Below are 27,037 nucleotides of genomic sequence, written 5' to 3'. Positions count from 1 at the left end.
GGACAGGTGAGCAAAGCCCACAGGTAAGTGGGGAACAAGACCTGGGAGATGGGTTGGAAACAGGAGGGAGCACGGGCTATAATGGCAGAGAGGAAGGAGGGTCAGGGCAAAGCTGGGAGGCAAGATCAAACCAGTATCTTAGATGCCTTTATACAAATGCAAGAAGTATGGGTAATAAGCAGGAAGAACTGGAAGTGCTAATAAATAAATACAACTATGACATTATTGGCATTACTGAAACTTGGTGGGATAATACACACGATTGGAATGTTGGTGTGGATGGGTATAGTTTGCTCAGGAAGGATAGACGGGGAAAAAGGGAGGAGGTGTTGCCTTATATATTAAAAATGTACACACTTGGACTGAGGTGGAGATGGACATAGGAGACGGAAGGGTGGAGAGTCTCTGGGTTAGGCTAAAAGGGGTAAAAAAACACAGGTGATGTCGTGCTGGGAGTCTACTACAGGCCACCTAATCAGGCGGAAGAGGTGGATGAGGCTTTTTTCAAACAACTAACAAAATCATCCAAAGCCCAAGATTTGGTGGTGATGGGGGACTTCAACTATCCAGATATATGTTGGGAAAATAACACCACGGGGCACAGACTATCCAATAAGTTCCTGGACTGCATTGCAGACTTTTTATTTCAGAAAGTTGAAAAAGCTACTAGGGGGGAAGCTGTTCTAGACTTGATTTTAACCAATAGGGAGGAACTTGTTGAGAATTTGAAAGTAGAAGGAAGCTTGGGTGAAAGTGATCATGAAATCATAGAATTTGCAATTCTAAGGAAAGGTAGAAGGGAGTACAGCAGAGTAGAGACAATGGATTTCAGGAAGGCGGATTTTGGTAAGCTCAGAGAGCTGATAGGCAAGGTCCCATGGGAATTAAGACTGAGGGGAAAAACAACTGAGGAAAGTTGGCAGTTTTTCAAAGGGACGCTATTAAGGGCCCAAAAGCAAGTTATTCCGATGGTTAGGAAAGATAGAAAATGTGGCAAAAGACCACCTTGGCTTACCCTTGAGATCTTGTGTGACCTACAAAATAAAAAAAGGCATCATATAAAAAATGGAAACTAGGTCAGATCACGAAGGATGAATATAGGCAAACAACACAGGAATGCAGAGGCAAGATTAGAAAAGCAAAGGCACAAAATGAACTCAAACTAGCTATGGGAATAAAGGGAAACAAGAAGACTTTTTATCAATACATTAGAAGCAAGAGGAAGACTAAGGACAGGGTAGGCCCACTGCTCAATGAGGAGGGGGTAACAGTAACGGGAGACTTGGAAATGGCAGAGATGCTTAATGACTTCTTTGTTTCGGCCTTCACTGAGAAGTCTGAAGGAATGTCTAGTATAGTGAATGCTTTCGGGAAGAGGGTAGGTTTAGAAGAGAAAATAAGGAAAGAGCAAGTAAAAAATCACTTAGAAAAGTTAGATGCCTGCAAGTCACCAGGGCCTGATGAAATGCATCCTAGAATACTCAAGGAGTTAATAGAGGAGGTATCTGAGCCTCTAGCTATTATCTTTGGGAAATCATGGGAGACTGGGGAGATTCCAGAAGACTGGAAAAGGGCAAATATAGTGCCCATCTATAAAAAGGGAAATAAAAACAACCCAGGAAACTACAGACCAGTTAGTTTAACTTCTGTGCCAGGGAAGATAATGGAGCAGGTAATCAAAGAAATCATCTGCAAACACTTGAAGGTGGTAAGGTGATAGGGAATAGCCAGCATGGATTTGTAAAGAACAAATCGTGTCAAACTAATCTGATAGCGTTCTTTGATAGGATAACGGGCCTTGTGGATAGGGGAGAATCGGTGGATGTGATATACCTAGACTTTAGTAAGGCATTTGATACAGTTTCGCATGATATTCTTATAGATAAGCTAGGAAAGTACAATTTAGATGGGGCTACTATAAGGTGGGTGCATAACTGGCTGGATAACCGTACTCAGAGAGTAGTTGTTAATGGCTCCCAATCCTGCTGGAAAGGTATAACAAGTGGGGTTCCGCAGGGGTCTGTTTTGGGACCGGTTCTGTTCAATATCTTCATCAAGGATTTAGATGTTGGCATAGAAAGTACGCTTATTAAGTTTGCGGACGATACCAAACTGGGAAGGATTGCAACTGCTCTGGAGGACAGGGTCAAAATTCAAAATGATCTGGACAAATTGGAGAAATGGTCTGAGGTAAACAGGATGAAGTTCAATAAAGATAAATGCAAAGTGCTCCACATAGGAAGGAACAATCAGTTTCACACATACAGAATGGGAAGAGACTGTCTAGGAAGGAGTATGGCAGAAAGAGATCTAGGGGTCATAGTGGACCACAAGCTTAATATGAGTCAACAGTGTGATACTGTTGCAAAAAAAGCAAACGTGATTCTGGGATGCATTAACAGGTGTGTTGTAAACAAGACACGAGAAGTCATTCTTCCGCTTTACTCTGCGCTGGTTAGGCCTCAACTGGAGTATTGTGTCCAGTTCTGGGCACCGCATTTCAAGAAAGATGTGGAGAAATTGGAGAGGGTCCAGAGAAGAGCAACAAGAATGATTAAAGGTCTTGAGAACATGACCTATGAAGGAAGGCTGAAGGAATTGGGTTTGTTTAGTTTGGAAAAGAGAAGACTGAGAGGGGACCTGATAGCAGTTTTCAGGTATCTAAAAGGGTGTCATCAGGAGGAGGGAGAAAACTTGTTCACCTTAGCCTCCAATGATAGAACAAGAAGCAATGGGCTTAAACTGCAGCAAGGGAGATTTAGGTTGGACATTCGGAAAAAGTTCCTAACTGTCAGGGTAGTTAAACACTGGAATAGATTGCCTAGGGAAGTTGTGGAATCTCCATCACTGGAGATATTTAAGAGTAGGTTAGATAAATGTCTATCAGGGATGGTCTAGACAGTATTTGGTCCTGCCATGAGGGCAGGGGACTGGACTCGATGACCTCTCGAGGTCCCTTCCAGTCCTAGAGTCTATGAGTCTATAAGGCTTAACCATGGAGGAATAAGCTTCAGCTGGAAGAGAGGTTACCAGGCAGCTAATTAGTTTCAGCTGGCCCCAATGGCTGGAGACCTTTCTAAACCCTCCCTGGCAGGGAAGCAAGGGGAGGAGGAGAGAAGTAGAGTAGCTGCCAGCGAGTAGGGGCAGCTGAACTCTGAAACTTTTCTTGCAAGGCAGATTTCCTCTCCTTCTGGGGAGAGTGCAAACAGAGCAAGGGCCTGACTGAGAATGGATCAGCCAAACCCTGGGCGACTGTGAAGGGCTTTTGCTTTGCCCAAGCCTGTGTCTCCAAGGGTAAGAAGAACTGAGCTAGCAGAGGAGAGGCAGGTACTTTGCCACACCAGTAAAAAAAAATCCCATCCAAAAATCACGCTATCAACTTTAATTAATGAGAAAAATATCTTGTGGTGTTTCTTTTTGGGTGATTAATAAATTTAACTGATTCTGAAATTAAACAGAGTCAAACTTGTCAAGTGATTTGCCTTGTGGGCATTCACCCAAGAATGATACACAGAAGAGACATTAAAAAGGACCTTTACACTTAGTGAAAAGACATAGGTGAATGAGACTGTTTACACTAAACACCACCAAACTTGGTGAACAACATTAGGGCATAACACTGTTAACAATTTGAACAACAACAACTACTGATCACAAGAACTCTTTGGGTCTAGATGGATTCTACTGCCTGTGGCCCCACATAGTCTTGCAGAAGAGCCATATCAGGGATTCTAAAGTCTTTAAGGCTCATGGTTCTCAACTGTAGTTATTATCATTCTGACCCTGTGAGGTGAGGCTCTCTTTGGCCCTTAACTGGGGTTCTCCAGAGCTTTCCCATAGCTCTCCCTTTTTGGGCTGCTCTTCATAGGGTGTTTCTTGCTGATCTCCCCTCTTCAAGGTGACAGGATTCTTATCCTGGCCTAAGCCAAGCCATTCCTTCCCCAGGCTGAATTTCAGAAACCCCCCTCTGTCCTTTCAGGGCCAGAGAAGATGGCTCCCTCCAAATTCCATTCCTAAGACAATCTGACTGGCTAAGAGGAACTTGGCTCTTCAGCAAAGCCTCCTCTGAATCAAAGCTGCAACCGTGCAGTGCCTTGCTGAAAAAAGAGACAGTCCTGGCCTCTTGTACAAGACCATTTTCTTTGTTTGATGGCACATTTCTTGCCCGCAAGCCCAATGGAGAAGCCTGCTGCATTTCCACCATGTTCAAATAGGAGCCTCAAACAGGCTTCAGAAGAGATTTTCTGAGGTAAAGCTTTTTCAGAAAAGGAATTAAAATGCACAGACTCCTCAGAGGGTCCAATGTGACACAGAAATGTTTGGTACCATATTAAGTTTGGAAAGAATTTGAGGTAAATTTGTTATAATAAGCACAGACTCCACAGAATGTCCAGCCAAAACCCATAATTGTTACATTAGGAACTTAAAATAGGCCCTAAAAAGGGGATTCTCTGAAGTAATTGGTTTTAGAATAGGAGTTGAATACTGGCACTTGCAAAGGCTTTCAGGGTGAGAGTGGCCTGCTGTGTGCACAGATTGGGTCTCCGCATTTGTTTGGTTCCTTGGGGGAATATTTGAAACAAATTCCCTGGAGCACTTCAGTGGAGAGAAAGTGAATGCCTTCAAAGGACAGAGCCAGGCAATCATTAAGGGGCTGGCCACTAAACTGGGAGGGGCACATTAGCTGGTCAGCACATTAGCTACTGGCTGAAGCATGGCACACTGTTATGCTACATTTGTTCCTCAGAGGCACATGAGGGAAAGGAGGAGGGCTATGCTGTCCTCGGCTTAGAAATGGAGTAGACAATACACAGTCTATGAACCAAAGAGGATTGTCCTTAGCTCTACTGAATCACAGCAAATGCTCACCCTAAAAGTCTTCATGCATCTCTGTGAAAAGCCAAGGGGTGATTTTGAGAGGATGACCCACACAACCTCTCAATTCCTGTCAGCTTTCAATCTATCCTGGATTTACTTGTCCCTGATATGTCTCTAGAAGGATCCAAGACACCTTGAACCTCACCAAATCTGTTGCCTCGCAAAGGTCTCAGGATTTTCATGAGGAGAGCAATGTATCTTCTTCCCCATGGACAGATGCGTCCAAACTCAAATAGTGCTGATGGTAGGCTGAGGGACATCAATCCCCATGAGAGCTCTCAGGGTGGATAATACTCCATACCAGAATGACAAACATTTACTTAAGCCCTGAGCATGATATGAGTCTGTGACTCTAAGCTGCAATTTACAGCCTTGGTAGCAATGTTTTCTGACACTTCCTGCAAACTCAATCTCTTATTCCTGACAGGATAGTTTGAGAGTGAAACCACTGAATTTGGATTCATCTCTGTTGAGAGGCAAAAAAACCAAAAACTACTAATATTCACAGTGTCGGGGACTCTAACCCAGACAGGAAAGTTCACTGTCTGACCGCGAGAGAGACAGGCAACACCAGCAAGGTCCGATCAAAAGCTCTTTATTGAGAAGTGCACGCATCAATAGAGAGCAGCTCGTCTCCAGCGAGAACCAGCCTCTCTCCTTACATCTTAGTATAACCCTATATAGACAGTTCCGTCGCGTCATAAATTATTCGCTTGAGCAACCCACCCCCTTCTTCTAACAACTAGAAACTAGACACCTTTAGTACACATGCATGCCTAAAGTTAGAAATGTAGGGGAGTTAAAAAAACAAACAAAGAACAAAACCAGGGAGTGAAAACAAGGAGGCTGGGAAGCTAGGTCTCTTATCAGTTCTTGAAGGATCTGCTCCTAACACAGCACATCTGGTACTATGCCAGGAATGCAGCCTCTCCCTTATCTCACTTTTTCCCAGCGCTTGTGAGACATGCTGCTTCTCAGTGTTTTTCCACTCAGGGATTACACAAAAACCTCTATTAGCCTGACTTTGGTCAGGTTGGCATATCTGCTTTTGTCTGCTATATCTTTATTCAGGCTTGACAACAGCGTATATATTTTCTGAACACCAGCCATGGTGAAAATACCTTGATAAATTTGTTTTTTCCCCTTCCTAGGAGACTGAACATACTGAACACAAATCTGGCTGTTCTCTTCCATTATAAATCAAACAAAGACTCAGCACAAATAAAAGATAGTGTTCGTAGATCCACCACAATGGGTATTGAGAAGATCCAATGCCCTCTAAGTGTGAGTCAAATATCTGCATCAGATTAGTATTATATTACTATATGCAGCCAGGAAGTTAAAGAGCACCAAATACTCTCCTTCCTTGTTTAAAATGATGATGGTGACAGCTGACAGGCGGGTTATGATATGGCTTCCAATATTGCTAACAGTGAGGGCCTGAATTGGTGCTGGCAATAGTAGGAATTTTTTGAAAAAATTCTGAATGTAGATGGATCTATATTCTCCAGCAGGACGAATAACTTTGTATCTGTTTTTGGTACTGCAATATATTTGGGTTACATGGGTGAGTTTCTTAGGGGTAAGATACTCTTAAGTAGAGCTGGATGAATATTTGATGAATTTGTTTTTCATTGAAAAGTGCATTTTTTGAGACCCAAAACTGTTTGTTGAATCCAGGTCAAATTCAGTGAATGGTTTCAGTTGAAAATTCTCTCTCATTTGGAACATTTTATTTTGACTTTTTTTATTTGAAATGCTTTGATTTAAAAATTTGACTATTTTTTAAAAAGTGCACACACAAAAAAGGTGAAACACCTCAAACTGCCTAATTCAAAGAAAAACTAAAAAAAAAAAATCGTGTTGAGCTGATGGAAAACATTTTGGTGAACTCAGAATGAATCAAAAACTGAATGGACTTTCATGTTTTTGTCAATTCCAGATTTGAATTTATGATTTGAAGAGAAGTTTTGAAAAAAGTTTTCCATTCTAATAAAAAAATCCACTATTTGCTAAACTCTATTCCCAATAGAGTAGAACCTCAGAGTTATGAACTCCTCGAGAACAGAGGTTGTTCATAACTCTGAAATCTTCGTAACTCTGAACAAAATGTTATGGTTGTCCTTTCAAAAGTTTACAACTGAACATTGATTTAATACAACTTTGAAACTTTACTATACAGAAGAAAAATGCTGCTTTTAACCATCTTAATTTAAATGAAATAAGCACAGAAACTGTTTCCTTACCTTGTCAAATCTTTCTTTAAAATTTTCCCTTTTTTTAGTAGTTTATATTTAACAGAGTTCTGTACTGTATTTGCCTTTTTTCTTCCTGTCTCTGCTGCTGCCTGATCGCACACTTCCTGTTCCAAAGTGTGGTTGACTGGTCAGCTTGTAACTCTGGTGTTCATAGCTCTGAGGTTCTGGCCAAACTGCGGCTCTTTTACAGTTCAAGTGTGGCTTGCAGAGCCTCCCCCTTCCCAGTACCTCCCGTTCTCCCCCCCCCTCATACACACACTTGGGTAGGTGAAGCTCAGGGCTTCTTCCCTGCGGTGGTGTGATGGGGCTAGAGGCTTCCGCCAGAGACTAGTGGTGCCTGCTGAGAGTGGGGTGGGAGCACAATTTAAAGCCCCCCCTCAAACAGCTTGACTTATCTCCAGAAACAACCCCCCCTTTTGCCCTCAGTATCTCTCCCTGCAGCTCCCACCTGTTTGCTGCTGCTTCTCCCTATGGCTGCAGCTCCCAGTTTGCTGCCTCCAGCAGCTGCCACACAGGGAGGGGACCCGGCAGCACCATGTGACTTAAGAGGGTCAGTAAACCCTGGCAACAATCTAGGGGGCAGCACTTGACCCCACATGCTCCCACAATGTGTTGCCTCAGGCTTCTGCCCAGGGGAGCGGGGTGCCTCAAGGCTTCAGCCCTGTCATAAACAGATAAGTAAGAGTTAATAGAACGGAAGTGCTTCATGTCTCTTTTGCCTGTAAAGGGTTAAATAAGTCCAGTGAGCCTGGCTGTCACCTGACCAATCAGGGGACAGGATACTTTCAAATCTTGAGGGAGGGAAGTTGTGTGTGTGCTGTTAGTTTTTGGTGGTTGTTCACTCTGGGGGCTCAGAGGGACCAGATGTGCAACCAGGTTTCTCTCTAATCTCTCTGATACAGGTTCTTATAGATTCAAAACAGTGAGTACTAGGTAGATAAAGGAAGTTAGGCTTATGGTTGTTTTCTTTATTTGCAAATGTGTATTTGGCTGGGAGGATTTTAATTTGTACTTGTATACTTAGGCTGGGAGGGTATTCCCAGCATCTATAGCTGAAAGACCCTGTAACATATTCCAGCTTAAATTTACAAAGATAATTTTTACTGGTTTTTCTTTTTTTAATTAAAAGCTTTTCTTAAGAACCTGCTTGTTTTTTTTATTCTGGTGAGACCCCAGGGGATTGGGTCTGGATCCACCAGGGAATTGGTGGGGAGAAAGGAGGGAAGGGGGAGAGAAAGGTTAATTTTCTCTCTGTTAAGATTACTTTCTCTCTCAGGGAGAGTCTGGAAGGGGGAGAGAGAAGGAGGGGGGAAGGTGGATTTTCCTCTCTGTTATAAGATTCAAGGAGTTTGAATCACAGTGATCTTCCAGGGTAACCCAGGGAGGGGAAGCCTGGGAGAGGCAACGGTGAGGGAAAGGGTTTACTTTCCTTGTGTTAAGATCCAGAGGGACTGGGTCTTGGGGGCCCCTGGGCAAGGTTTTTGGGGGACCAGAGTGTGCCAGGCACTGGAATTCCTGGTTGGTGGCAGCGCTACAAGTACTAAGCTGGTAATTGAGCTTAGAGGAATTCATGCTGGTACCCCATCTTTTGGACGCTAAGGTTCAGAGTGGGGAATTATACCATGACAAGCCCTGTGGGAGACGTCTGCCACGGCTCGGGGCTTAAGCTCTGGGCCTCGGCAGGAGCACCGTGGCTCTCAAACTTCTGAAGCTTGTTGTATGTGGCTCGGAGGATCAGTAAGTTTGGCGACCCTAGTATAGTAACTCCTTGTGGAAGAGCAGAGAAGTGAGGGGGTGGGGGCAAGAGGGCGGAAAAGTGCAGAGGAAGATAAAGTAACCGGAAAAGGGGAAGTAATGCAATATGGATTTCCCAAAGGTAGATTATGCCAGACTAATCTGAGTGCCTTGAGAAAAAAAAGATTTTTTTTTTATGATAAGAGAAATGCAGTAGATTCAATATACTTGGAGTTCAGTAAAACATTTGACATGGTAGCACATGGGAAATTGAGTTAAATTAGAGAAGTTAGGGATTAGGACAAGAATTGTAAGCAACTCGCTAAAGGGGAAAAGGCAATGGATTGTGCTGAAAGGTGATGTATCAAACTGGAGGGCGATTCCTAGCGGAGTTCCTTAAGGATTGGACCTTGGTACAAAAAGTAGGAGTGTGGCCAATGAAATTTGCTTATAATACAAAGTTGGGAGGCATCTATTACCAATAGAGGAAAGGATCTTAATATTATACAGAAGTCTGGATGAAACTGTAGACTGGATTGACAGAAAAGAGATGAAATTCCAGCAGAACTAGTGTTAGGTCATGTACCTAGGATCTAATAAGAAGAGTTTCTGCTTTAAGCCAAGGTCTTGTCAGTTGGAAGCAACAGAAGACGAGAGAGACCTAGTTGTGTTTGTCACTCACAAGAGGACTATGAACTATTAATGTGATGTGCAAAGGAGGCAAATGCAATTCTAGGATGTATCAAGCAGGGCATTTCCAGCAGAGCTAGAGAAGTATTAATGCCATTGTGTAAGGATGGGTAAGATCTCATTTGGAATACTGTGTGCAAGTCTCATTACTCATGTTTGAAAAAGATGAATTCAAACTGGAAAGATACAGAGAAGAGCTACAGGATAATCAGGGGTGCAGAGGGCCTATCTTATGATAGGAGTCTGGAAGAGCTTGGCTTGTTTAGCTTACCAAAAAGAAGGCTGGAAGGGTATATAATTGCTTTAAACATCATAGAATCAGATTATTAGGGTTGGAAGGGACCTCAGGAGATCTAGTCCAACCCCCTGCTCAAAGCAGGACCAATCCCTAAATGGCCCTCTCAAGGATTGAGCTCACAATCCTGGGTTTAGCAGGCCAATGCTCGCACCACTGAGCTATCCCTCCCCTGAAGGTGAAGGGCTATTTAAGCTAAAAAATTGTTGGCACAAGAACAAATTCAGTCTAGAACTCCTCCTCTGAAGTTTTCTAACCATCAGAGGAGTGAAGTTCTGGAACAGCTTCCCAATAGGAATTGTGGGGACAAACAATTTTATTTGTTTTGAGAGACAACTGGATAAATGCGTGTGGGATTGTATGATGGGTTGCATGTGATGGTGAGGGACAGGGCTCAGCAGCCCTGGGGACACTCTTCCAGTTAATGTCTTTTGTTCCTAAAGATTATGCTTTGCCAGTCACCCACAGGGGTTAGGAAGGGACTCCCTCCCTTCAATGTATTCTGTCTCTTTCCTCTGAAGCATCAGAGATGGCCATGGCTGGAGACTGGCCCATCCTGTATAGTATCCTATGATTTGAGGCAACACTGAGCACGCTCTCTCACCTGCTCAGTTGGCTGGTTCTTGTTCACATACTCAAAACCTAACTGATTGCATTATATGGGGTCAGGTGGAATTCCTCCCTCCCAGGTAATATTGGCAATGACCTTGGGCATTTTTGCCTTCCTCTGCAGCATGGGGAGTGGGTCACTTGCTGGGATTATCTGGGCATCTCACTTAATCATTTCTTTGCCATTACAGAGACCTTCGGCAGCACAGTCCCTCCTACTCTTAGCTTTCTATTCTCATAACAATTTAGTCTCCTGTGGGCTGTAATACTTCAGTCTAATTTTGGTTGCTGGGTTTGGTGTGAGTACACTGGGTGGTGTTTGTGGCCTATGCTATACAGGTGGTCAGATTAGGTGATCTGGTGGTTCCTTCTAGCTTTAAACTCTGACTTGAGCTCTGTGCAACTAACAACAACAACGTAAGGAAGGCCATAGTGGGTCTGACCAGTAGTCCATCTAGCCTGATATTCTGTCTTCCAACAGTGGCCAATGCCAGATGTTTCAGAGGGAATGAATAGAACAGGGCAGTTACTGAGTGAGCCAGCCCCCTTTGCCCAGTCATAGCTAGCAGGAATCAGAGGTTTAGGAATACCCAAAGCATGGGGTTGCATCCCTGACCATCTTTGCTAATGCCATTGATGGACCTCTCCTCAGTGAGTTTATCCAGTTCTTTTTTGAACCCAGTTATACTTTTAGTCTTCACAAAATCCCCTAGAAATGAGTTCCACAAGTTGACTGTGCATTGTGTTTAGTACTTCCTCTGCTTTGTTGAAACCTGATGCCTATAAACTTCATTAGGTGACCCCTCATTCTTGTGTTGTGGAGAAAAAGTGTTTACCCCTTCACATCATTCATGATATCCCCCTGTTAGTCTTCTCTTTTCTAAAGATGAAGAGTCCCACAAAAGCTCATGCTCCAAAACATCTGTTAGTCTATAAGGTGCCACAAGACTCTTTGCTGCTTTTACAGTCCCAATCTTCTTAACCTTCTCATGTGGTAGCTGTTCCATACCCCTGATCACTTTTGTTGCCATTCTTTCTACTCCCCTCCCCCAATTATAATATAGTTTTTGGAGATGGGAAGACCAGAACTGCATGCAGTGTTTAAGGTGTGGGCATACCATGCATTTATATAGTGGCATTATGATATCTCCTGTCTTTATCTAGCCCTTGCCTAATGGTTCCTAACATTCTGTTCTTTGACTGCCACTGCACAGCGAGCAGGTGTTTTCAAATAATTATCCACAACGATTCTCAAATCTTTCTTCAGTAGTAGACCTCATAATTTTGTATATATAGTTGGGAATATATTTTCCATTGTGCATTACTTTGCATTTATCACCACTGAAATTCGTTTGCCATTTTGTTGCCCATTTCCCCACTTTTGAGAGATCCCTTTGTAACTCTTTACAGTCAGCTTTGGACTTCACTATCTTCAGTAATTTTGTATCACTGTTTATCCCCTTTTCCAGACCATTTATGAATATGTTGAACAGTGATCCCACTACTGATTCTTGGGAGACCCTGCTATTTACCTCTCCATTGTGAAAACGGACTATTTATTCCTACCCTTTGTTTCCTGTCTGTTAATCAGTTACTGATCCATGACAAGACCTTCCCTCTTATTCCATTACTGCTCACTTTGCTTAAGAGACTTTGGTGAGGGACCACGTCAAAGGCTTTCTGCAAGTCAAATACACTATATCCACTGGATCACCTTTGCCCACTTGCTTATTAACATCCTCAAAGAATTCAAATCATACAAGGACACATACAAAACCTGCTGCAGACTGTAATTCTACAGGGCTTTGTAATTCTCCGAAGAGGAAGAAGGACAAAGCGAAACCTCCACCTTCTGAGGCTTCAGTCTCCCTTCCTACTCCTATCTGCAGCCAATTACCAGAAAGCAGGTGGATCAAGAACCTCTTTAAGGCTTTTGCCAGGGTGCTGCCCATTCTTTTACAGTGGGGCATTCCAAAGGGAATTAGGACAGACAAGCCATGACAACCTACGTGGAACTGATCACAAAAGCAAAGATGCCTATCCTGGGACTAGGAACCTGGAAGGTGATGATACCCAACTACCCCAGTATTGAACATGTGCTTTTAGCAAAGCTAGTTTGTAACCTATGAAAGTGCTACAGGTCATCAAGCCTGTTGCAGCGATCTCTCCAAGAGAGATCAACTCCTACCTGGGAGCTTATGGGCTCTTGAAATTCTGCAGGTGTGACTGTTGAGTTACAGCTTTAAGCACTTGTCAAATCTTCTGAGTGAATATGTGGTGTTTGTGTGGAGATTTGCAGTTTTGATGTCCCTGAAAACTGTTTAGTGTGATATTTTCTTATACTCAATGCTCATCTGGTGGAATGAATTTAAGTATCATCTACTGTGATTAAAAATCAAAGGGGTTTTACAATGGAACTTTGTACTAACTACTCGGATGGTGCTTTATTTATAAAGCACCATAGTTATGCATGGTACTTGCTAAACAAACAGCTAGTACAAGTTCCTGGCCTGAGGATCTCACATTGCTGATTTGGGGTGTGGGAGAAGGGTTTTAGAGCCTATTTTGATTAATTTCCAAGTAGTAAAATGGACAAGTCTCCCAAAAATCTGCAACATTAAAAGATGAAAGGTGTTCAGCCACATGTTTTATTAAAGCTCTGTAAAATATTACATTCTTTCCATATTTCCTCTTCAGACACTGCTGATTCTCAGTGTTTATATACTTTCCAATTGTCATTCTCTGTGTGGGTCTAATCACAAAAGGTGCTAAGTGCCTTCAGCTCCCATTTACTCCAATGCTAACTGTGCATGCCTAGTACTTCTCAGGATGAGGCCCCTTAAATCATGTTACAATCCCATGCTTGTAATATGAGTTATCAGTGATGACTTGTGAAATCTTTGAATGAACCTGATAAGTGGGTCAGACTGACTGGAAAGATGTTGGGATGCAATAAGCCCCTGGCACCTGCAAAAAAGCTTATCTAAATGCAATGAAAAATTCAATGTTTGTTTCCACAAAAATCACTAGGGTTATTTTGTCAAGATTATTCAGTATTAATGTTCCCACAGCAACCTCAACTGTATCTGCATTACAACAGGATCTTTCTTTACAGTCACACTGTACTCAAATTGAAATGCTATTCAGTAAATACAATGTAAATATAATACAAGGGATTATTCTCTGAATGTCTCATATTGCAGAGTTGTGTAACTATGGAACAAGTTGCCAAACCTGTCTCTCTCCTTGCACCACCAGCCAACACAATGGGAAGGATCACATGTGTTTTGTTTCTTCACAAAAAAAGCTGTCTTTCACACTACACTTTTGTACAGCAGCTCCTAGATACTGTACAGCATATTGTATAGCAGTGGATCTCAAACTTTCATACTGGTGACCCCTTTCACATAGCAAGCCTCTGAGTGACCGCCCCCCCCCAACACCTATAAATTAAAAAAAACACTTTAACATATTAAATACTATTATAAATGCTGGAGGGAAAGCACGGTTTGGGGTGGAGGTTGACAGCTCACCCCCCACCATGTAATAACTTCATAACCCCAAGGAATCCCAGCTTCCAGTTTGAGAACCCCATTGTAAAGCAACTGATTGGGACAGGGGCACTCACCTCCTGACTGCCTCCTGTCAGCTGGGTGTGGCACTTCAGTCTCTTTTTCCTGCTGCTCCTGGCACCCTCTGTAGGTTGCCAACCTTGCTAGGCAAGCCTTCAGTGGCTCAGCTCTCTGGCTAAGTACCACAGTCAAATGGATGAACTCCCTCCAGAGTAGCAAAGAGTTCAACACTATCAACTCTCACCAGGGTCTTCAGCCATGTCTCCAGGCCCTTTTTAATCCTGCCCTTCACTAGGGTTTAGGCCATTTGCCACTGGCAGGACCTAGGCCCACTCACTACTCCAGGGCCAAACTCAAAGACCCTATAAACAGCAGCTACACACCCCACCTCCTTTAATTCCTTCAATTAATTCCCTGGGCCTCTTCCCACCTGGTCTCTTTACTGCCATCCATTACCTTAGGGCTAGAGTTCACAGGTCCTCTCACCCCCAGGTTTGGGGAACACAGCCCATCAAGCTCCCTCTGGCCCCAGCCATGAACTAACTTATTCAGCCCCTGCAGCTCCTTTTATCTGAGACTGCTGGGTTCTGATTGGCTGTTTCTAGGCAGCCTCTCTAGGCAGCTCTGGGGGAGTCGCCTTAGCTGCTCCTTCCTGGAGTGGGGTGGTGGTAGAATTGAGGGGCCTCCAGCAGGGGGCCACAAAGAGACTGGTACATCCTGGAATGCTTTTACGTACGCCAGCTAGCTTTCCCATGCTGCTGAAGGAACTGCAGTTATTGAATCTTATACAAAAAATAAGATGAATTCAGACTGCAAGCAAGAGTCATACAAAAAGTAGACATTCAGCAGAAGGGATAACCAGTTCCTGCTTATTTTTTACCCCAGGCAAGAAGCCAGGTAGGGTTTTTTTTAGAGTAACAGAATTTAAGGCCAGAAGGGACCACCAGATCAAAGACCTGCATGTCAAAGGCCACCAACATCACCCAGCACCCCAACCAAGCAGCCTTTGATCTGCAGGACTCAGAACTATGTGCTTAAAAAAAAAGTGATCAGTGATTATATTGTTTATCTTATAATGCATTAAATGTAGGAATGTGTAGTTCTGCTTTTGCTGCAAGTTCTTACTTGAGATGCCTCTCCTCTTTCCACTTGACTTAGTATAAGGTTGTCAAACAGATTTTCACTGTTCTTTTCCAGCCAAGAAAGTCATGTGGTTCATATTGATAATGAATCCTAAACTGTGTGCCTTATCCAGAGAGTGGCACTTTCTATAATGTTTTGCATTGTATCGACATATGCCTTCTGTCCCATCTCCTCAATAGCAGGCTTCTTTATGTCCAGGTGTCAAGAGGATTTCCAGTGATTATGTCTTTCCTCGTGTTTCCCAATACCCCACCTTAAACCTGGTTTCTCCTCTTTTTCTCTCTTGGCAAATTATAACAATTCCAGGTGTTGATTCCAAGTAACTCAACATTGATTCCCATGGTCAGTTTAGCAGAGTTCTTCAAAGGTTATCCTGTCAATTTCTCACTGTCAGAATGACTGTGGCTAAAAAGGAAATGTTAAGCAGTGAATGAAGGCTTCCAACAGGGATGTGGAGAATCCCTTAGAGGGCACTCCTAATGAGATAACTTTCAGTCAGAGAGGACTGGAGAAGTCTTGTATCATGTTTTCCCTCCTCCATGCTCTCAGTCTGATGTCTCCAGGAACATTGTAGGGAATGGGCTAAAGGATTCTTGCAAAGTTTCCATGTACAGATCTTGGAGTCCGTTATTGTGTTTTCAAAGCAAATGTTGGGCAATATGATTACCATATCTTACTTTGACTCCCATTCCTTGAGATATGCCCCTTTCTTGCCCACCTTCTTGATCTACATCAGGGGTAGGCAATCTATGGCACGCGTGCCGAAGGTGGCACACGAGCTGATTTTCAGTGGCACTCACACTGCCTGTGTCACGGCCACCGATCCGGGGGGCTCTGCATTTTAATTTAATTTTAAATGAAGGTTCTTAAACAATTAAAAAACTTTGTTTATTTTATATACAACAATAGTTTAGTTATATATTATAGACTTATAGAAAGAGACCTTCTAAAAAAGTTAAAATGTATTACTGGCACGCAAAACCTTAAATTAGAGTGAATAAATGAAGACTCGGCACACCACTTTTGAAAGGTTGCCGACCCGTGATCTACATGATTGGCCATCTTGGCTGATTTCACCCTAAATAGGTGCATATGGCACGGTACAGTCTTGTATCTATCTTGTCCTACCAGTCTATGGTATTTCTTGTGTGCCTATTACAATAGTCTGTGAGTGCCAATCACAGGTGGCTTAAGAGTCAAGGTTGTCACTAGTTGTTTTGTTCCATAAACCACAGGGAAAATGGGAATCAAACCAGGATCACTCAAATACTACTGGATTAATACTACCTGATTTTAGGGGAGGATGAACCATTATCACACTAGAAAGCTGGAAATATTTTTCAGGTATTTAAATTTCTGGCTTTCTCTTTTCATTTCAGTCCCCCATTGGGAAAGTGAGAGAGGCTGTGAAGTTTGCCATTGATGTTGGATACCGCCAGTTCGACTGTGCTCATGTGTACCAGAATGAGAATGAAATAGGGGATGCGATCCAAGAGAAAATTGAGGAGGGGGTTGTGACATGGGAGGAGCTCTTTGTCATCAGTAAGGTACAGCTTTGACTTACCTGAGTCTAAGTACGGGGTCAGGTTGATGACTGGCAGGAAAAGAGACAAAGATCACACAAGGCAAAAGGCAGGCTCCATGGAGTAAAGCTGATTGGGAAATTAACCCCTTAATACTGTACCCGCTATTTATTAATTTTGTTTTCTTTATTCCAGTAGTCAAGTAAAGGGGATGGAGGGAAGGAAAAAAGAAACTCTTAAAAAAACGTGGCTGATTAGAATGCACTTTTCAGTGTACTCCTCTTTTGCCAGCAATAGAGCAGGAACTCAGCCTCTGCTTTCAGTGACTCTAAGGAAGAAAGCATGGCTACACTATTTTTGCTCATTCCTCCTGCAGGATTGAATATATTCACTCTTGTATGTTAGGTTTTCTCCCCGGCAGCAACAAGGGTAAGAAAAAGAAATAGTTTTCTACCTACCAGAAAACTTGTGAGTGGGTCTTCACTAATCTTGCATTTTTGCATTATTTTCTTTAATTGCTGTCTTAACTGGTGACATTTTACCATATCTTAATCTGGCAGAATCCTAATTTAGTCAAGTGTACTGCCAGTTATAAAATTAACTGCAAGAAAATACCCATCAAGTCCACCTCCCCTGTAGATGAAAGGCATAATATTCCCAGACATGCCTCTGGTAGGTGTGACATGCTCCTGTCCTGCTGGGGATATTTCATACTGTCATTTGCCTGTGAACAAGGCCAGTGCAACCATTTAGGTGACCTAGGCAGTCGCCTAGGGCATTAGGATTTGGGGGGCACCATTTTTTTCAGCAGCGACTGCGGCGGCTGGATCTTTGGCTGTCCCGGTTGCTGCCGGCATTTAGGCAGAGGGAGCTGGGGCAGGAGAGCACAGGGAGGGCCGCCTGCAGCAGGTAAGGGGGGGGCGTCACGCAGGGGAACTCCCCACCCCAGCTCACCACTGCCCCGGCTCCTCCCCGAGCACGCCGTGGCTGCTTCACTTCTCCCGCCTCCCAGGCTTGCGGCGCCTAAGCTGGTTGGCACCGCAAGCCTGGGAGGCGGGAGAAGTGAAGCAGCCACGGCGTGCTTGGGGAGGAGGCGGGGCAGGGTGAGCTGCTTCAGCAATGGCGTGCTCATGCGCAGAACGGGTGAGCTGGGGTGGGGGGCGTGCCTCAGGGCCAAGGGTGGGGGATGGGGAGAAGCCGGGGGGGGGGGGCGCCTCAGGGCGGAGGAGGGGAGCTGCTGCGGGGAGGGGGGCTCGGGGAGGGAGCTTGGGGACGGGGGAGGGCACAAGGTGGAAGTTTCGCCTAGGGTGCGAAATATCCTTGCACCGGCCCTGCCTATGAAGTCAATTGTCATGCTTAGTTTTCTCTCTCTAGCTGTGGTGCACATTTCATGAGAAATCCCTGGTGAAGGGAGCATGCCAGAAGACACTTGCTACACTGAAATTGGATTATCTGGACCTCTACCTGATGCTCTGGCCGATGGGATTCAAGGTACTGTGACTTTAACTCCTCCAAGCCTTTCTGTCAGGGCCCTAGGGAGACAATTTCCTCTTCTTAGCAGTCACGCCATAGTTATCTTCTAACCAGGCATGGAAGACTAGACTTTCTTCAGAGTGTATTGGTGCCACTCCCGGTATCCTCTGGAAAGTAGTGCTGCCCTTGACTGGTAAGGCAGTAGCTATCTTGCAAGGTCATTCTTATGGTACATCTATGCCGCAGCTGTGCCGCTGTGCACTGTAATGTAGTCTTTTTGTCATTCTTCTTTTCTTTCTTTTTTGCTTCTACAGCATTTCCAGCCCTTCTGGATTAGAGAGTAATTGATCCAAATCAAATCCAGGTCTCTTGGCTCATAATATCTAGGCATTTGGCTGTGTACACTATTCTACGGTATTCCTGTCTGATGATGTCTATGTACTAAATTCTTCTCTCTCTCTGTCTTTACTGGGAAGATAGCTCAGTCCTCAGCTTCCTACTGCAGAGACTGTTCTGTCAACCTCCATAGAGCTCCTACAAGCTGACAGAAGCACTGATAAGCTTCTGTCTTTCCTCTGTTTGGAGTTGCAAGTCACACTGATTGGCATGGTGCCAGTCTGCTCATAAACTAATTACTTTAGTAAGAATTATTCTGTTTTTCCTTCTTTTTACCCCCAAAAGCTCAAGTCAGGACACCCTGTATAAATCCACCTTCACTCACTAGCAGATTTGAAAAATAAAATAATTCAGCATGGAGGAAATCTTTGAACTATCTGTCTTACAATGACAGGCTGGAGAAGAACTGTTTCCTACAGATGAGAATGGCATGATCATTCCAAGTGACACTGATTTTCTGGACACATGGGGGACACATGGGAGGTGGGTTCACTGATTAATTGAGATTCCCTTTGTTTCTGTCAGAAATGCTATTGGAGGAGAGTGGCAACAGGAACTGTGTGTGCTCAACAGTGCTAGGCCAAGCCTTCAGGAGAGAGGAGAATGAGATAGTAGTCACCAGTTAGAAGGACTACTTGGAAATCTTGTCCTTTTCTCCATTCTGTCAGATGGGAAATGAATCAAGTCTTACTGACGACTTATAGGAATAAAAAGGAAACTGCAGGCTGATACTAATGATAACAAGCACAAAAAGAAAACTGTTCTTAAAAGAGAATGAGTTGTCTCTGCCTCCTAAGAGGAGGATGCAGTGGGCTATTTTTTTGTGTATCCCCTTTCTCAGCTCGACTCTGGGACCTGCAAATCATGATGTATTTGGCAGGTCCAACTACCTGGTTTATCATTTGGTTTTGTGGAAACAAAATAGGCAAGTTAACAATAAGACCACCAATACTTTGTGCCATATATGTCTACATGGAGAAACTGACTTGCATAACTTTTCTGGGATAATTTTGAAAGAAAAGTGACATTATTCCAGAATTATTACTTTGCTTTGTAAGCAGACTAATTATTCTGGAATAAAATGACTTTTATTCTGGAATAGTGTGTTCACATAGTTATTCCAGAATAGCTATGTCAGTCTATTTCCCTGTATAGATAAGCCCTTAGTTATATAGAATGTCTGAGTCTCTTGTATCCTTAGGCTATGGAAGAGCTGGTGGATGCAGGATTGGCAAAATCCATTGGAATCTCCAACTTTAACTGTGAACAGATAAAGAGCCTCTTGAACAAACCTGATTTAAAATATAAACCAGTGAATAACCAGGTAGACTGCTTACAGACTTGTTAATGTTGGCAGAACACTTGTCTGAAGGAAGCTGCAGGTAGATGATGTGACTTGCATGTGTGTCTGTGTATGTTTGGGAAGGATGTAACTGGTTAATGGACAGAATGACCATTGAATGAGTTTTTCTTTGTTTCATATGACTAGAGTTGTATAACTTGGAATTTCCATCCTGTGAGAAATTCAGACATTTAACCTTTTTTTTGTTCTGAGTTGAAATTTCAAAATTACTCACAGAATAAAATTTCTGAAAAAAAAATTAGTTGAATTGAGACAGTTTCTATTTTGATTTTTTATGTATTTTTAATTTTGTTTGTATTTTATATTTTATATTATAAATTGGTAATTGTTTTTTAAAATTGATATTCTAATGGCTAAGTAGTATTCTAATTGTTAATTTGCTTAGTAATTGGTATTCTAATTAGTTTAGTAACTGGTACTCTTTGCGATTCTAACTGATAATTTGTAATTGTTATTCTAATTGGCAACTGATCTCGTAACTGGTATAATATAAAAATAAAAAATATAAAAATGTAAAATAAATTTTTTTTGAAACAAAAAGTCATTCTGAAACAAAAAATTGAAATGTTCCATGGTGATAAGATCAAAATGGAAACCAAACATTTCAACCTTATTAAAAATAAAGAACATACGATTAGTGACCACTTGTGAAAAGCTGGTTTAGTTGCCCAAAATCACAGTCACTCTGTGTCATATTACCGAGTGGAAGCAAGATTAGCACAAGAGTGTGCTTAATTAGCAATGAGATCACAAGGAACTAAAAGTACAAACCAATCCAGTTCATTGAAGTCAGTTCTTTAAGTACTCCTTGCAGAAGGAGTGCCTTTAGATAATTTAAAGTACAGTAGAACCTCAAAGATATGAACACCAGAGTTCTGGACTTACCAGTCAACCGGCCACGCTGTGAAACAGGATGTCATCAATTAGGCAGCAATGGAGCCAAAAAAACACAACTCCCCCCCACCCAAACAGCAGCAAATACTGCACTGCCTTGGGGCTTTAGCCCTGGGGCTCACGGCTTCAGCCACTCGGGGGAGGGGAGAGGAAGGGAGTTGGGGCTGCAGCCGAAGGGTGTGGGGAAGGGTAGCTGGGGATTTCTGACCCTCGGGAGCACCGGGGCTCAGGGCTTTAGACTGGAGGGGAGCACTGGTGCTTGGGGCTTCAGCCCTGCGACTCCATTCCCAGCTTCATCCCTGTGCAGGTCACCGGGGCCCTAGCTATAAGGGGAGTGCCAGTTTCAGCCCCAGTGTTTGCCCCCCAAAGCTAAAGCCCTGATGCCCAGCAACTCCTGTGGGGCTGAAGCTGGGAATGCAGCCACAGGACTGAAGCCCTGATCCCTGATGCCCCCTGCAAGGCTGAAGCTGGGAACAGAGTGGTGAGACTGAAGCCTCAAGCCTCAGTGCTCCTCCGAAGTCTAAATCCCTGAGCCCTGATGTTTCCAGAGGGCAGAAGCCCTGACCCCCTGCTAAGAGCCCTAGCGGACCCTAGGGTCAGAAGCCCTGACCCACCTCCCAGCCCTGTAGCTGCAGCCCCAACTCCCCCGTGACTGAAGTCTGTAATGTTTTGTTCAGAGTTATGGACCTTTTCAGAGATATGGCCAGCCCCCATATGGCCTCCATTCTTGAGTTATGGCCTCCATTCCTGAGTTGTCTGTAACTCCAAGGTTCTACTATATATTGACTAGTTCCAAAAGAAGCTATCTTCTGGAGGTTAGTGGGGATGTATTCTATGGAGAAGCTTGTGCTATTATATATCTTTCAGTAAATCACCACAATGTCCGTACTGTGAAGAACAATAGTACAGTCTGCCCCTGCGTAAACTTAATTAGTGTTCTTGTAGATTGAGAGCCACCCATACCTTCATCAAGAAGAGCTGGTTAGGTATTGCCAGTCCCAAGAGATGGCTATCACTGCATACTGTCCTCTTGGAGCTCCCAACTGGCCTTGGTAAGAATGTTTTCTACATTTTGTTTTCTTTTTAGGTGTGAGTTCGATGAACTAATAAAAATATATTACTGTAGATGGATGAAATAAAAAAATGAAAAAAAAGATAAATTATTATAGATTACAAAACCTCAAAATTCCTCTTAAATCTGCACAATTGCATAGAAACCATTATTCTCTTATTCAATTAATGGATTAATGTGTGGGACTCAAGCTGACTGGATTTATGTATTTTAATAGAAAAACAAGCAATCAATTTGTGAACTGGTGAAGCAAATTCTTAGTTGAATTCTGATCAATTTATTTTAACATTTAACAACTTAATGAAAGATTACAAAATCATAATAAAATTACAAAATCATAATTAAAAATCTGTCATGAAAACATCAGTTTCATGCATTCACTGTAACAAAGATATGGTGATCTTGAGACAGATTGTCTCTAGTTCTAATTTTCAAAACCCTCTGGATTACCTCAGAGACATTCACTCTCCATCCATTACTTGCCAGGGAAACTCTGATCATGAAGGATGAAACTCTTGTCAGCCAGAGGGAAGATATTCTCGGTGCTAAATCCTAGACGATAGAACATCGTACTGGAGTATATTGGAATGAGCTCTATCTAACTTCTACACAAAACTCAGCTATTTCCAAATCCCTATTCATGATAAAATAATGTGAAGAATGATGTTTAGAGGGGAAAGGAGCAGTGTGAGTGGGTGAATTAAAGTATGCCGTAAATTCTTTTGTTCCAAAATTACCAATTATCTTATGAGCCCTATTATGTTTAGTGGTCGAAAAACACAATAATCTTTTCCATAAAAGTGTCTACTCTTTATTTTTGTAGGCCCAAGTCTGAGGACTTTTTCCTCTTGGATGACCCCAAGATTAAGGAAATTGCAGCTAAACACAGGAAAACCTCAGCTCAGGTACAGACTCACTGTACAACATTTTTTTCCTTTCTAAAATGTCATCCTCTTGTGCTGGCTAACATCTTTCACAAAGGAATTGCACCCAATTCTGCCCCGTTATGTTTCCTTTGTAGTGTGATACTTTAAATATATTGTTTTTAATCTGATTGCATTACAGAAGGGATAGGGAAAGATTAGTGACCACTAAACTGTGTGAAATTGAGGGCATTAGCTGGAAAGGGATAGCTACATCATTCATATGCATCACCATTAGTTAACCTCAAATTTTCAGTCAATCGCATTCACTACTTGCCATCTTGGTCTCACGAATACTAGTAGTAAATGAGTATGTGCAAAAATTAGTTTGGCTTTGCTACATTGCTTCCTCCTGTGGTAACTCTTTGATCTAGGGGATTTATTCACTATGGAATGTGCAAGTAGGCATGGCATTGTCTTCTGAATTTACCACATTTCTGATTTGTTGCTGTAGGTTCTGATCCGGTTCCACATCCAAAGAAACGTGAGTGTAATTCCCAAGTCTGTCACTCCACATCGTATTGAGGAGAATTTTAAGGTAATGTTGCAAATAAGATACTTATAGGTCCCGTTGCAAGTTTATACAGGAAACCTGCTTTACCTTACCAATATCACTGTTTTCCCTTATACTTAGAACAGGAAATAACTGGGGTCTCTCAGATATGACTGTATGATAACATGGTAAATGCTGAAGCTGTTTTTGAAAAGGCGACCACTCAGCTTACTTCATCAGAAGAACCAGCAAATGAATAAATGTGAAACCAAATCCTCCCTTTGGATGAGGTGACCTAACAGTTTGATTTAAAATTCTATTAGTGAGCTGCCTGTTTACGTATACTACTTTCTTTCAAAATATGGTCGCTTTCTCTCCATCATGACGTCAGGTCAATGCTAGACCATTCCAAAACATCTGAATCCCTTTGTTTAATGTACATGATTTCCCCCTACTCAGTTGATTCTTCTAGGCTCCAATAACTGTATAACAACTAAGAATTTGGAGACAATTAAAATACAGTAAATGGAATTCTCATTGACACCATCACCTCTTTGAGGTAACACCCACATATTTGAAGCTAAGTGAGTCACTCAGACCTATAACAATTCTGAAGTACTAACACAGGCTACACTGTGGTTACCACTAATGAAGGGCCAAACCCTGCAGTACTTATACTGAAGTAAATATCCCACATGAGAGATGGCCTGAGTAATGGTTTGGAGGAGCAGGCCATGCAAACATATGTTTCCTTCCTCTGAATTATCCCTCATTTGTAAACATTTGAAAGTCTAACTGAACCATCTCTTTCAGCAAAATAAAATAAAAATTGATCTTGTCAGTGAGTTGAGTGGTTAGTGACATCCTAAATTATAATGTAAGAACCCAGCGGGTAGAATCATGCTGTACTGTACTGTAGAGTAGTTTTCATAATTCAAGGCCAAAATTTGAAACATGGTACCAATAATTAAGCATATAAATTAAGTGACCTGATACTCACAGGTGCTGAGCACTTGCAGAGACATCACAGATCCCTTTGATTAAATTAGGAGTTGCAACTGTGAAAATCAGGCCACTTAATTTATATGCCTGGCTTTAGGTACCCCACATTTGAAATTTTGGTCCACATATTTTATTACCCACTCCGTAACGTGGGCATTCATTGTAACATTTTCTCATCAAGTTGTGTTCCTTCTGTCACCTAAACAACTATAATGCATTCCTCCTCATGTCTGCAGTATCCTTACCTGGAAGCCACTTAAACTTACCTCTTGTACATCTTCTTTTGTGTGTGTCTGTCTCTCTCGCTCTCCTTTTAAGGTGTTTGACTTTGAATTAACTAAAGAGGAGATGGAAACCATCCTCAGCTTTAAGAGGAGATGTAGGATCTGTCCCATAAACATGTGAGTGTCTCTTCTTATCTAGCAGAATGCATGGCAAATCCACATTTACTGTAGAACATTTATATCCTCATTTTTAAAATGGTGAGTAGGAAACTGAACAATGAACCTCTAACAAAATGTCATATTTAAAGCCACTGAAATCCCATACTAGCATTCACTAGAATACTAGTCAGCTTGTACCCCTTTGCAGAATTGTGATTTATATGGGGTTTATCACGTTAAAATAGCTTTTAATATGTAGATGTCAAGCTACTATGAGCTAAACGTGTTAGCAAATTAAAATAGATTTACAGCTCCAAAATATATAGGATTCAGATTTCTCGACTTTTACTACTCATCTGACTAAAAGATGTTCAGTGTGTAAAATTACAATTCAGAACTTAATGTTCTACTAAATTAGCTAATCCTTGTAAAGTAAGTCTAGAAAAGAGAGGTCATGTATTACCTATACAGAGATTATTAATGTAGTCTCTGTATTGTAGAGTGGTTGGATCCTGACATTTGAGATCTATTTCTAGTTCTGCTATTTATTCTCTTTCCCCAATGTAACAATCTGTGAAGTGACCACTACAGACATACTACCGTTTGAATGACAGGAGTTCAAGCTTGCCTATTTAAATTGCAGAATACCCAAATCCTCTATTGATTACAAAAAGCAGAGAGTTAATATGAGTTATCCTGTGTAAGTTAGGACAGTGAGGGAGGCTGGATGAGCACTTTAAATGGCCACTATAATTAGAGATTATGCACATTTCAAACTACTCTCTTTAAACTCAAGACTGCATCAATGCTGACCCTTGTAGTGTTCACTGTAAGGACTCTGGAATAACTCTCTCCCTTTGTCTAGGTGCACAAATCACAAGGACTATCCTTTCAGAGAAGATTAAACCTGGCATTGTCTTGACATTCTTCAGGGTTTAGAGTGATTGCATTCTGCTGATCCTTTAGTCTGGTTAGCTGAACTGATGAGCATGTTCACGTGCACGATACAATTATGGCATCATTTAATCACTAGTGTAAATGTATTATGTAGTCCCTGCTGGCAGGGGAGATTCTACAAGAAGCTTGAAGAACAAAGTCTGAAGACAGTCCAATTTGCTGCCCTTACGTCTACTATTACTACTGTAGTCCTTTAGCTGTGTCAGATTTTGTTTTTGCAATATAAATGCATGTTTTCATCTTTAGTAAAATTTATTCCACAGGCTGTTAGTAATGGGACAGGTAAACAAGTTTTAGTAATCCTTGACCTACAGTTCTTGTGAACAAGTTTCTAGCAATTAAACTAAACAATATTTTTGTAGCTGTATTAACAGAATGCTTATGGCTGTTATAACCTTATTCCCAGATTCTGGACCTTAGCGTCCAAAATTTGGGGGTTAGCATGAAAACCTCCAAGCTTAGTTACCAGCTTGGACCTGGTACCTGCTGCCACCACCCAAAAAATTAGAGTGTTTTGGGGCACTCTGGTCCCCCGGAAAAACCTTCCCTGGGGACCACAAGACCCAAATCCCTTGAGTCTCACAGCAAAGGGAAATAATCCTTTTTCCCTTCCCCCCTCCAGATGCTGCTGGAGAGATACACAGACACAAGCTCTGTGAAACTACGCAGAGTGAGTCCCCCTCTCCGTTCCCAACCCTGGAACAAAAGCACTTTCCTCTTCACCCAGAGGAAATGCAAAATCAGGCTAGCAATCCCACACACAGCTCTCCCCTTGATTTCTTCCTCCCACCAATTCCCTGGTGAGTACAGACTTAATTTCCCTGAAGTAAAGAAAAACTCCAACAGGTCTTAAAAGAAAACTTTATATAAAAAAGAAAGAAAAACTACAAATGTTCTCTCTGTATTAAGATGATACAACACAGGGTCAATTGCTTAAAAGAATATTGAATAAACAGCCTTATTGAAAAAGAATACAAATCAAAGCACCCAGCACTTATATTCATGCAAATACCAAAGAAAAGAAACCATATAACTTACTATCTGATCTATTTGTCCTTACTCTTAGAAACAGAAGACTAGAAAGTAGAAAGTACTTGTCCAAAGCTTAGAGAAGCAGGCAGGCAGACAAAAGACTCAGAGACACACTTCCCTCCACCCAAGGTTGAAAAAATCCGGTTTTTTGATTGGTTCTCTGGTCAGGTGTTTCAGGTGAAAGAGACATTAACCCTTAGCTATCTGTTTATGACACGCCCCCCAAATTGCAGACAGTGGGGAAGCTCACTGGCGGCAATTTGCTTCTAGAACTTGAAAATAAACAGATTAATACAACACATGCACCTTTACATATACTACTAAGTATATAACTAACAGACTTTTAC

At 42.2% G+C, this 27,037-nt stretch overlaps 2 protein-coding genes across 3 annotated transcripts in view; one reads left to right on the top strand and one right to left on the bottom strand.

Annotated features, from left to right (window-relative positions):
• LOC115639767 (estradiol 17 beta-dehydrogenase 5-like) overlaps positions 1–27,037 on the bottom strand; it is a 296,315-nt gene that overhangs the window by 184,327 nt on the left and 84,951 nt on the right. The window lies entirely within an intron of this gene.
• Positions 12,247–25,845, top strand: LOC115639834 (aldo-keto reductase family 1 member B1-like). Of its 2 annotated transcripts, none has more exons than XM_030542804.1 (10): positions 12,247–12,527; positions 16,559–16,726; positions 18,077–18,193; positions 18,966–19,041; positions 19,771–19,895; positions 21,774–21,880; positions 22,724–22,805; positions 23,278–23,307; positions 24,637–24,719; positions 25,567–25,845. In XM_030542804.1, exons 1-10 carry the CDS (start codon positions 12,462–12,464, stop codon positions 25,604–25,606), a joined length of 894 nt encoding a protein of 297 aa, XP_030398664.1. In that variant the 5' UTR covers positions 12,247–12,461; the 3' UTR covers positions 25,607–25,845. The 2 variants fall into 2 exon arrangements, with proteins under 2 accessions (XP_030398664.1, XP_030398659.1); XM_030542799.1 differs by having other exon boundaries at positions 23,278–23,361.

Source organism: Gopherus evgoodei, chromosome 1 (assembly GCF_007399415.2).
Source record: "Gopherus evgoodei ecotype Sinaloan lineage chromosome 1, rGopEvg1_v1.p, whole genome shotgun sequence".
Taxonomy (NCBI): Eukaryota; Metazoa; Chordata; order Testudines; family Testudinidae; genus Gopherus; species Gopherus evgoodei.
Note: the sequence above shows the minus strand (reverse complement) of the source record. Positions and strands in the feature narration are given on the sequence as shown.

Excerpts from the sequence above, each read along its gene's own strand:
- LOC115639834 (XM_030542799.1), top strand. The coding sequence starts at position 12,462 with ATGACAACCTACGTGGAACTGATCACAAAAGCAAAGATGCCTATCCTG. Across the intron at positions 18,194-18,965 it reads TCTGGCCGATGGGATTCAAG|GCTGGAGAAGAACTGTTTCC; the intron begins GTACTGTGACTT and ends TTACAATGACAG. Across the intron at positions 22,806-23,277 it reads ACAGGAAAACCTCAGCTCAG|GTTCTGATCCGGTTCCACAT; the intron begins GTACAGACTCAC and ends TTGTTGCTGTAG.